Below are 12,302 nucleotides of genomic sequence, written 5' to 3' on the forward strand. Positions count from 1 at the left end.
GGCGAGATTGCGCCATTACACTCCAGCTTGGGCGACAGGGCGAGATTCCATCTCAAAAAAATAGTGGCCGGGGCCGGGCGCAGTGGCTCACGCAGCACTTTGGGAGGCCGAGGCGGGCGGATCACGAGGTCAGGAGATGGAGACCACGGTGAAACCCCGTCTCTACTAAAAATACAAAAAATTAGCCGGGCGTGGTGGCGGGCGCCTGTAATCCCAGCTACTCGGAGAGGCTGAGGCAGGAGAATGGTGTGAACCCGGGAGGAAGAGCTTGCAGTGAGCCAAGATTGCGCCACCGCACTCCAGCCTGGGCGACAGAGCGAGACACCATCTCAAAAAAAAAAAAAAAAAAAAAGTGGCCGGGCACAGTGGCTCACGCCTGTAATCCCAGCACTTTGGGAGGCCAAGGCGGGTGGATCACCTGAAGTCAGGAATTCGAGACCAGCCTGGCCAACATGGTGAAAACCTGTCTCTACTAAAAAATACAAAAATTAGCTGGGTGTGGTGGTGCATGCCTGTAAGCCCAGCTACTTGGGAGGCAGAAGTTGCAGTGAGCCGAGATTGAGCCATTGCACTCCAGCCTGGGCAACAAGAGCGAAATTCCACCTCAAAAAAACAAAAATAGTATGTTAATTTGGGAATCTTTTATTGCCATAGTAAAATTAATTAATTAATTAAATTAAAAAATCAAAAAATAGTATGCAAAATATACCATAAGCAAAGTCAAATACAATTTACAAACTAGGAGAAAATATTTGCAACATAAAGCACAAATAAAAGGCTAATATTCCTAATATACAAGGAACTCATAAAACTTGAGGAACAAAGGATAAAAATCCAATAGAAAAATGGAAAATAGGCCGGGCACAGTGGCTCATACCTGTAATCCCCGCACTTTGGGAGGCCGAGGTGGGCGGATCACCTGAGGTCGGGAGTTCGAGACCAGCCTGACCAACCTGGAGAAACCCCGTCTCTACTAAAAATACAAAATTAGCCAGACGTGGTGGCGCATGCCTATAATGCCAGCTACTCGAGAGGCTGAGGCAGGAGAATCGCTTGAACCTAGGAGGTGGAGGTTGCGGTGAGCTGAGATCGTGCCATTGCACTCCAGCCTGGGCAACAAGAGCAAAACTCTGTCTAAAAAAAAAAAAAGAAAAATGGAAAACAGACAATTCCAAAAAAAGGACATTATATACATGTTTAAACATATCGAAAGATTATAACTGAAATCTGGGACAATTCAAGCAACAAAATAAACAATGATAGCAATGGATTATAACTCATAAAATAAAGCAAATATCTCCTATAATCCCAGCACTTTGGGAGGCCTAGGCGGCAGGATCACTTGAGCCCAGGAGTTTGAGAGCAGCCTGGGCAACATGGCGAAACCTGGTCTCTACAATAATTTAAAAATTAGCTGGGCATGGTATTGGGGGCCTGTAGTCCCAGCTACGTGAGAGGGTGTAGCAGGAGGATCGTTGGAGCTATGATTGTGCCACTGCACTCCAGCCTGGGTGACAGAGTCAGATTATGTCTCCAAAAAACAAATAAAAGGAATAAAGCGTAGGGGGGAAGACTCTTAGCCCATAATAGTCTACCTTTCTCCCATCCTTGATAGTGAATTTAATCTGTTGGGGAATATGGTCATTTGTCCTGTGGAAGTTGATTACTTCATCTCAGCGTTTTTATTTTTCGCTTTCTTGTATTTCCTGTAAACTGTTGGCTAGATCTAAGGTTTAATTAGATTTGAGTTCAATTTGAGGGATCAGGAATACTTCACAGGAGGAACTAGGTATTTTCTATTGCATCACATCATGAGGTATCTCATATCTGGTTATCTCACTTTTAATGGTACTAAGATTGATCAGTGGTTCAAATGGTATCAACCTGGCTGGGCGTGGCAGCTCACATCTGTAATCCCAGCACTTTGGGAGGCCGAGGCAGGCAGATCATCTTAAGTCACAAGTTCCAGTGCACCCTGGCCAACATGGTGAAACCCCATCTCTACAAAAAATACAAAAATTAGCCGGGCGTGGTGGCACGAACTGTAATCCCAGCTACTCAGGAAGCTGAAGCAGGAGAATGGCGTGAACCCGGAGGTGGAGGTTGCAGTGAGCCGAGATCGTGCCACGGCACTCCAGCCTGGGTGACAGAGCAAGTCTCCATAATAATAATAATAATAATAATAATAATAATAATAATAATTTCTTTTGTAGAGATGGGGGCTCACCATGTTGACCAGGCCTCGAACTTCTGGCCTCAAGCGATCTTCCGCCTAGGGTCTCCAAAGTACTGGGATTACAGGCGTCAGCCATCACACCCAGCCAAGTTCAACATCTTTTCTAAGAGCCAGATGTCATATAAGTTTAGCCCTATCAATAACTGACATTCAAGGCCGGGCGCGGTGGCTCACGCTTGTAATCCCAGCACTTTGGGAGGCCGAGGCGGGCGGATCACGAGGTCAGGAGATCGAGACCACGGTGAAACCCCGTCTCTACTAAAAATACAAAAAATTAGGCGGGCGTGGTGGCGGGCGCCTGTAGTCCCAGCTACTCGGAGAGGCTGAGGCAGGAGAATGGCGCGAACCCGGGAGGCGGAGCTTGCAGTGAGCCGAGATTGCGCCACTGCACTCCAGCCTGGGCGACAGAGCGAGACTCCGTCTCAAAAACAAAAAAATAAAATAACTGACATTCAAATCTTGAAATCTTGTCCCCAGGGGTAGCAATCTTCATAATAATGCTAGATGAACTATAGTTGAAAGTCTATGTCAATCTTTTTACTACAAAAGCACTGTAGGAAAAAAATTTAATATGAAACTAATTTTTAAAGTTGCATTACACAAGTAAAACTCATCTCAGAGATTATTACTATGATTGGGAACCAAGTTGACTGATTTGGGAGGTCTTCACTGTGAAGCTTTACGGAAATATCTAAGTCAAAAAGACTAGTAGGGAGCTAAGCATTATAAAAAAAAACTACACGGCTGTCTCTAGGAGGGGGAACTGGAGCAGGGAGAGATGAGGCAAGGAGCAGCGGCTTTGCATCATAACCTCATCTGTGCATGTATTACGTCGAGATTACACAGGGCAAATATGGAAGAAAAGTAATACAGTCAGCTGACAACGTCCCCCCCAAAAGCCTGTTATATATGCACGATTCCAGCCGGGCGTGGTGGCTCAGGCCTGTAATCTCAGCACTTTGGGAGGCCGAGGCGAGCAGATCGCTTGAGTCCACGAATTCGAGACCAGCCTGGGCAGCACGGCAAAACCCCATCTCTGCAAAACACACAAAAATTAGCCGGGTGGGCCGGGTACGGTGGTTCACCCGTGCAATCTCAGCACTTTGAGAGGCCCAGGCGGGCAAATCACCTGAGGTCAGGAGTTTGAGACCAGCCTGACCAATATGGTGAAACCCCGTCTCTACTAAAAATACAAAAATTAGCCGGGCGTGGTGGTACATGCCTGTAATCCCAGCTACTGGGGAGGCTGAGGCAGGAGAATTGCTTGAACCTGGGAGGTGGAGGTTGCAATGAACCTAGATAGCGCCACTGCACTCCAGCCTGGGCAACAGAGTGAGACTCTGTCCCAAAAAAGAAAAGAATTAGCCGGGCGTGGTGGTGCGCGCGGGAGCCCGAGGTGGGTGGATCGCCTGAGCCCGGGAGTTTGAGGCTGTGGTGAGCAGTGATCGCTCCACTGCACTTCAGCTTGGGTGACAGAGCGAGACCCTGACTCAAAAAATAAACAAACAAATAAAAAAACGCTTCCAATGTTTTGTTCTCTTACATCAGAATCCACTTGGACAATATTTAAAAGGGCTAAGGTCATATAAGGCTCATCTGGTGACTGAAAAGTCTTCAAAGAGGTTGACGCGTCCGAGGTGAGTCTGAAGTTTAGAGGACAGCACGGGACCGCGATTCCAAGGCGCCCAGGCTGACAGCGCAGGCCACCAGCCAACCTCCACCCTCCCGCCAGGCCCAGCCGACACAAAGCTTCGCGGGAGGTGGAGCCTCGTGACGTCACAGAGACGCCCGCCCCCTTTACGTCGTGCTCTGAGGAGGCCAGGAGATTTCTGGCGGCGCCGGCGCCATTTTGCTGGAGCCTGCGACCGAGTGGGAGTGGAGTGGAGCGGTTGTGGTTGCCGACTCTTTCCTCTTCCCCACGGTCCAGTCAGCGGGTTAATTAGGCCGTCGGCCCTCGAGCCGAGACTTGTCTCTTATTTAGTTCTGGGGAGCGTCTCGTCGACATGAGTGATGTAGAGGAGAACAACTTCGAGGGCAGAGTGAGTACAAAGCCACGGGAGCCGTCTAGGCGGCGGCCCAATGCTCGGGGTTTCACGGGAACAAGCGCGGTCGGGCGGGGTTGCGGGTAGTCCCGCGAGGAGCAACCTCTGGAGCCATCGCGATTGCTTCCTCCCATCCCAAGATGGCTTCTGGGTTCCACTCCTTCCCCAAACACCACGGATAACACCCCTCCCCCCTTTTTGGAGGCTGATTGATACCTGGACTTCTGGGTCCTCTTCCCTCCCCGCCCCCGCATTGCTCCCTCCCTTCTCCCCACCCCTGAGGCTTCCTTATGTCTGCTCCGAGGTGTGGGTCCCCGTCGCGGTTGGGCGGGAGGAGGCGGCAGGGAGCTCCCCTCCGTCCGGATAGTGGTAGGTGCTTCCTGCGGTGGCATTTCTGGCGACCCCGAGCATCGTAGAGGGTCTCGGGGTCGAAAGTGCGCGGGGCTGTTTTCCGGGCGGGGAGAAGCTGGCGTGGGACTAGCTGGGGCCTGTGTCTCCTTGGCTCTCTATTGCAGTGAGCGGCCGCGTCTCTGTTGGAACCGGCGGCGTTGCGTCTATAAAGGCGAAAGCCTTGAGGTTGAAGGTGGGACGAGCCTAATGAAGTGGTTAGTCAACGACCGCACCGACCCTTAAGCGTTCTTAAGACGAGAGCTGTGAGGGGAAAACTACGCAAGGAGCCCTTTTCCCTTAATGTCCCTTCGACTTTCCTTTCACTTCGAAATGAATGTGGAAATGCTATCACGCCTTATTTTCCTAATTCCTCGATGTTGGGTTTTTTCTCTTCTTTATATCTAAACTTTTAATGCTCTTCTTCCTATGACCTTTCATCTAAAAACTGACCACTCCTTTACAGGTTTTCACGGTAAAAAAAAAAAAAAAAAAAATCTGTCTTTCTTTAATCTTACATAACTGAACAAATTCATTGGCTCAGTATTTTTAAGATAACTAGTCAGTATATACCGTTCTGTAACTTAAAAGATGACCTGAAAATTAACGGGCCCTCTCCCATTTCTCTTCTCACCCTATCCCCCACCGAAGAGGGCTCAGAAGAAAGTTTTTATTAATATATTTGGGGTCGGAGAAATATAAACATCACAAAGAATACGTTATCCCCAGCTTAAATGTACTGGAACGCTTGTCAGTTTCATTTCCAAAGTTTACCCTACAGAGGGAATTGTAGAAGTGAGTTAGTAGAAGTCAGTTCGTGTGAAACCCTGGAAAGAAAACAAAAGCCCCATGCAACACGTTCTGGGCTGTTGTGTTGATGTTTATTCTAGTCACTAGGGGAAGCACATAAAAACACTTGAGGTGTGTGCTGAAGGGCGAATTTTGTGCTTATTGGGAGTTCATGATATAAACATCTAGAACCAAAAAGTCAAATCAGAAGGTCAGTTTAGGCTTTAGTTCTCTTTGAGGAAAGAGATTTAAAGCAATAGACTGTAATAGTTACCCAGTAGACTAAAAAAGTTGCCTTTAATTCTTTTGATTGGAATTTTTTTACGAAGTTTGGAGCATGGAAACAATGAAAATTGAACCTGCTCGTTTTTTAGAATGGTGTAATGATTGCCCCAACAGAACTTTCTAAAATCATGCGATAAACATATATGATAGTTGTTGTAAAATGGTTCTTGTTTTGAAAATGTTGAGTAATTATCGATAGAAATTTTGCTGTCCATACATTCCTTCAGTTAACTTTCATTATTTAAAAAAATTGGGGGGTTGATGTTTGGTTTGGTTTGCGGGGAGTGAAGAGGACTACTGGAGGGACCTTGTTTGCTTGCTTTTTTTTTTTTTTTTTTTTTAATTTATCATCAAGTCTAGGAAAGGAGTAAGTTGCCGACAATTGTCACTTCCCTCCTAAGAAAGTAACATGTTAAAATTCCCACCTACCAGCCTGGGCGACAGAGTGAGACTCCCGTCTCCAAAAAAAAGAAAAAAAAGAAAAAGATTCCCACCCACTTTTAAGCTAAAATATATGCAGGCATTAAAGATTTATTTAATAGAAATAAAGGGCCCTCTTACGGCCCTTTGTGGTCATAGGAAATATTTTTTTCACAAGTGGTACCTAAGTGTATTTTAGTGTAAATCAACTAGTGCTTGTAGGCTCACCTGTTGTATCTTTTTATGTTTTGTCATTTAGTTTTTATAGGATGAGATAATAGGCTTTATTTGTAATTGATTAAAGAATTAGAACGATGCTAGAAGCTTGTCTGGAGATGTCCTTTTTAAAATCGTTTCTGGCCGGGCGCAGTGGCTCACGCCTGTAATCCCAACAATTTGGGAGGCCGAGGCGGGTGGATTACTTGAGGTTAGGAGTTCGAGACCGGCCTGCCCAACGTGGTGAAACCCTGTCTTTACTAAAAATACAAAATTAGCCGGGCGTGGTGGCGTGCGCCTGTAATCCCAGCTACTTGGGAGGCTGAGGCAGGAGAATTACTTGAACCTGGGAGGTGGAATTGTGCCACTGCACTCCAGTCTGGGCAACAGAGTGAGACTCTTGTCTCAAAAATAAGTAAATACATAGGTCCATTAAAGCAATTTTAAGTGGAGATGTCCTTTGGAGCTGGGAGTGAAGGTAGCACTTAAGCGGTGGCTTTGCATGTCTTGATAAAAGTAATGAGTTGTTTGCCTCTATACAGCTTCAACTAAAATTCGGATTTTGAGCTCAAAAAATGTTAATGCCCTTCATAGAAATTAAGGGGAATGGAAATCTTTTCTTAACATTTTACACCTCTACCCCTAAAATTTTAAGAACTGTACTTTATAAAAATGTGCAATTTTCATACAGCAGTCCAGTGTTGATAATAGAGATTAATGATTCCTTATTGTTAGGGACCTATCTTGTAATTCCAGAGCTATTTATGTTTTCTACAGTTGAAGAGGAAAAATACCGCTTATTCATGCCTCCTTTTCAGGATTTGTTCTGGCTTCTTGAGTAGCTGGAATATTTTTGAGAGACTCCTACAGGCCCGGCGGAGTGGCACATGCCTGTAATCCTAGCTACTTAGGAGGCTGAGGTGGGAGAATTGCTTAAACACGGGAGGCAGAGGTTGCAGTGAGCCGAGATCGCATCACTGCACTCCAGCCTGGGCGACAGAGCAAGACTCGTCTCAAAAAAAAAAAAAAAAAAAAAAAGGCAAACAAATTTATCTGTACCAATTTGGAATTAAAAGTTTTGTGTGTATAGATTTTTTGTTAAAGAATAGAAGAAATGGGCGGAGGGTCCTTTTCTGAAATCTGAGAATGATAGGGATGATGACTACTCATTCAAAACCCAGGTCTGTGACTGGCTTGTTTAAAAACAAGGCCGGCGCGGTGGCTCCCGCCTGTAATCCCAGCGCTTTGGGAGGGTGAGGCGGGCGGATCACAAGGGCAAGAGATGGAGACCATCCTGGCCAATATGGTGAAATCCCGTCTCTACTGAAAATACAAAAATTAGCTGGGCGTGGTGGCGCGCGTCTGTAGTCCCAGCTACTCTGGAGGTTGAGGCAGAGAATCACTTGAACCCAGGAGGCGGAGGTTGCAGTGAGCCGAGATTGGCCACTGCACTCCAGCCTGGCAATAGAGCGAGACTGCGTCTCAAAAAAAAAAACACAGAGAACTTTTAAATTGGGCTTAAAATTTTTTTGTGTATGAAATTTTAAGGTAAATCTGAGAGATGTCATAGCATTTTGCTTATTCAGCGCCTTTAGCAATTTAATTCCATATATCATTAAATTGACCTTACATAAGGGTAAAGCTTTCTTTCTTATAGTAGGGATAATGTTAACCTAAGAGAGTCTTGGGTTTAATCTATTTTCCTAAATTTAAGTACTATGATTTATCTGATTTTAATGCTTTCAGTTGTTCTCCTCCCCGCTTCCATTTAAGCAAAGAATTTGTAAACTTAAAAAAAATTAAAATCTCAAATTTTTATATTTGAGGTTCTTTCACTGAAGGATGCTGATCTGCTCAATATAAGTAGAGGGCAAGATTTTGAAAAGGAGCAGCACAAGTAATTATACCCACAGTGCATAACTAATTTTACAGGTCTGTCATAGAGGCTTATACTTTGTACCACTCATTAAATGGAATATAGAACCTTGAGATCTGAAAGAATGTCCAGGGATTTAAATATTTAGGGATGTGTGGTTTGGAAAACACTTTGTGGGCTTAATTTTGTAAATCAACCAAACTCTTTAACCTATGATGTAGCATGTGTATTACAAGTGTGAAATATCATCAATAATCAGCATAGTAGTTTCCTAGAACTTGACTGGCAGAAAACTTTCTTTGATAGTATCAGTGGGTGCTCATCCATTAGATAACTAAAAGATGTGTATTCATGTGCTAATGAATTAAAACTGATTGCTATTTGTTCCTATGTCCTCACAAATTTAGCAAGACAGGCATGGAGGTGAAAAAATAGTAACAACTAGATGAGGGAAAGATTGTATACACTGAGGAAAAGTTGAGAGGAGAATAATAAAGGGAAATATGGTTTCCCTTCCCTCCTTTTAAGTTACTGCTATATATAGTTATATATAATCCTTACTGTCCCATGACTTTCACCAAAGATGGAGTGACTAGGCCCGACTGATACATAAAGAAAAGTTGTGATTTTTCCTTGAAACCAGGACCCAATCATCTGACTTAACCAAGATTCATAAATACTGTATAACACCAGAAGATTAGAACATAATGTTAAATCACATTAGTCCTTATAAACAAACTTGTTTTTTCTACCTTTGAAATTACCACTTACACATTAGCTTTTTGGACATTACAATTGATCACGATATATAAGCTAGGAGACTTACGAACCACGTTTAAAATTTGTACAAAAGATGATAAATTTTACAGGTAATTTCACAATTATGACATGAGTTTAAATTTGATTATATGTGTCAGTTACTGAATCATTTATTTATGATAAGACTTCTAAACTTTAAAGAATAAGCAAACATACAGTATTAGAATATGTTTGAGTCTTTGCAGATAAAGACCACATAGGCATGCTGCATTTAAAAGAAGGGAAATTATTGTTTCAATTTAATATGAGCAGTCGCTATCTTCTTTTTAAGGGATTTGTTCTAATAGCAGTTATGGTTTAAGAAGAGAATGGAAGTGTTGCTTTAACTTCATGGGGGTCTGTAAAAGTATTCTCCCATACCCAAGAGGAAGGAAGCAGAACTGTTCTTTCTGTAGGCTGAGGTTGAGTAAATACAGGTTTTTTACAAGTCCTAAAGAAGTTCTTTAGTAAGTAGTAAGATGAATATTGTAAGGTATTTGAATAATTTCGGTACATTTCCCTTCTTTTTGGGTACTTGTGATTTTCCTGAATGCACTAGTGTGTATCTATGGAAATAGAGCTCCAGTGTCATAAAGTAGCAGAAAATACATTTTGAGTAAGTCTGTTTTACAAGCTTATACTCATAGACTTGGACTTAAGTAAATTTGGCACTATTAAATGGCATAGAATTTGCCTGGCCTTAATGTTAGAGTAAGTTACAGTATAGCATTTAATAGTTGATTTATTTTAATGGATAGCACATATATATATATTGTGTTGGAATTTCTTTTTATAGTATGACACAGGCTGTATTAAAAGACTGCAGTTATTGCTTGCTGTAGGAATTGTTCATGTTCCGCAACATTATGTACATGTATATAATAACCCTTTTCCTGATTAAAAGAATAGTACGTGGTTATTGTGGTTATTCACAGTGTGTAAAATACAACTCTGTTTTAACACAGACAATTCTTGACCAGCTTGTATTGGATACACTATAATACTTTCTTAGTGTTTTAGTTAGTTCCCTCCTTTTAATTTTTGGCCATTTCCTTCAACCAGCAGCAGGGGCATCTTGATAATAAAGAATAGTTGAAACAAGCAGGCTGGTTGCGGTGGCTCATGCCTGTAATCCCAGCACTTTGCGAGGCCGAGGTGGGTGGATCGCTTGAGGTCAGGAGTTCGAGGCCAGCCTGGCCAACGTGGTGAAACCCCGTCTCTACTAAAATAAAATACAAAAGTTAGCCGGGTGTGATGGCGGGTGCCTGTAATCCCAGCTACCCAGGAGGCTGAGGCAGAATTGCTTGAACCCAGGAGTTGGAGGTTGCGATGAGAAGATTGTGCCACTGCACTCCAGCCTGGGTGACAGAAAAACCAAACAAGCAAATAAACATCAAAACAAAAACCTGTTAAAGCAGGTTGTGCTGTGAGAAGAACTTTTCTGCCTGGCTTCTGCTTTATAGCATATAAGATAGACTGGAGGCCTATTTAAGACTAATGTTAAAATTCATGATACGAGTTGAGTTATTAATCTGCCCATTTAAACTGGGCAGTGTATTTTTAATGGTTATTGGATGCAGGAGCCAGATTGCTGAGGAAATGGTAGGATTCCTTGACTGGACAGCTTTAAGAACAAGTAGTCTAGTGAAACAGGGCAGATACCACCCATTCCCAGCAATCTTTTTTGTTTGCAATTTCAATTCATTTTCCAAATTGTGGATAGTTTTATGAATTTCTTTGAGAAAAAGTTGAAATTATTTCATAATGAAGACGAGTCAGAGAGAAAGGGATTAGCCTAGCATTTGTCCTCTTTATATAAAGGACTTATCATAGCCTGATTCCTAATGCCAGAGTTCAGTGAAGGTGGCATTTATTTGGTAACAGCTTTTGAGAAATGTTACTTTATTTCTAAATAATTATATACTTGGCAGTTTATTCTTCCAGTTAAGTTTACTAATAGTTACTGATTTGTTAATGTAAGTGTGTAAGTTGTTTTTGAAAGTTAAAATGAAGCTGGGTGTGGTGGCTCACACCTGTAATCCCAGCACTTTGGGAGGCCAAGGCGGGCAGATCAAGGAGTCAGGAGATCGAGACCAGCCTGGCCAACATAGTGAAACGCTATCTCTACTAAAAACACAAAAATTAGCTGGGTGTGATGGTGTGCACCTGTAAGCCGAGCTACTCAGGAGGCTAAGGCAGGAGAATCGCTTGAACCCGGGAGGCAGAGGTTGCAGTGAGCTGGATCAGGTACCACTGCACTCCAGCCTGGGCTACAGAGCAAGACTCCATCTCAAAAAAAAAAAAAAATAGTTAAAATCATAGTGACAACTTTGTAGCTAGGAGTTAGAGATAGCCAGGAGGACTGTTTTAAACTTAGATGTTTCCATGAAGAAATTTGCAGACTGAGATTTCCTCTGAGATGAAAAGAAAGAAGGGCAGACAACAAAGGAGGTTAGGTATTTGTGACACCTTTGATAATAAAAAGCAAAGCTTCTTTTAAAATAAATCTGAAGTTGGCCGGGCACGGTGGCTCACGCCTGTAATCCCAGCACTTTGGGAGGCCGAGGTGGGCAGATCACTAGAGGTCAGGAGTTTGAGACCAGCCTGGCCAACATGGGAAAACCCCATCTCTATTAAAAATACAAAATTAGCCAGGTGCGGGGCGCGGTGGCTCACGCCTGTAATCCCAGCACTTTGGGAGGCTGAGGCGGGTGGATCACAAGGTCAGGAGATCGAGACCATCCTGGCTAACATGGTGAAACTCTGTCTCTACTAAATGTACAAAAAATTAGTCGGGTGTGATGGCAGGCGCCTGTAGTCCCAGCTACTTGGGAGGCTGAGGCAGGAGAATGGTGTGAACCCGGGAGACGGAGCTTGCAGTGAGCCAAGATCACACCACTGCACTCCATCCTGGGTGACAGAGCGAGACTCCGTCTCCAAAAAAAAAAAAAAAAAAAAAAATTAGCCAGGCAAGGTGGTGCGTGCCTGTAATCCCAGCTACTCAGGAGGCTGAGACAGGAGAGTCACTCGAACACAGGAGGTGGAGGTTGCAGTGAGCCTAGATCACACCATTACACTCCAGCCTGGGTGACAGAATGAGACTCCTCCTTCTTAAAATAAATAACCTAACATCTTTTAAAAAGACATTCTATCGTACTGTAATGCTTTGTTGGTACTCCAAAACTGGGATTTAAAATTTGAATTTTAAGATGTTACTGAATTATCTTGTTTAATAAAAGGTTTTTATTTCCAT

The 12,302-nt window shown here is 43.4% G+C and overlaps 1 protein-coding gene across 1 annotated transcript in view; it reads left to right on the forward strand.

The window, feature by feature from the left end:
• Positions 1 to 4,052: 4,052 nt before the first annotated feature.
• The window catches only part of TRA2A (transformer 2 alpha homolog), a 29,184-nt gene continuing 20,934 nt past the window's right edge, over positions 4,053 to 12,302 (forward strand). The window contains exon 1 of the mRNA XM_032759277.2: positions 4,053 to 4,275. Coding sequence (XP_032615168.1) covers positions 4,240 to 4,275 — 36 coding nt within the window. The 5' untranslated portion in view covers positions 4,053 to 4,239. The remainder of the gene's footprint in view (positions 4,276 to 12,302) is intronic.

Source organism: Hylobates moloch, unplaced genomic scaffold (assembly GCF_009828535.3).
Source record: "Hylobates moloch isolate HMO894 unplaced genomic scaffold, HMol_V3 SCAFFOLD_1, whole genome shotgun sequence".
NCBI lineage: Eukaryota > Metazoa > Chordata > Mammalia > Primates > Hylobatidae > Hylobates > Hylobates moloch.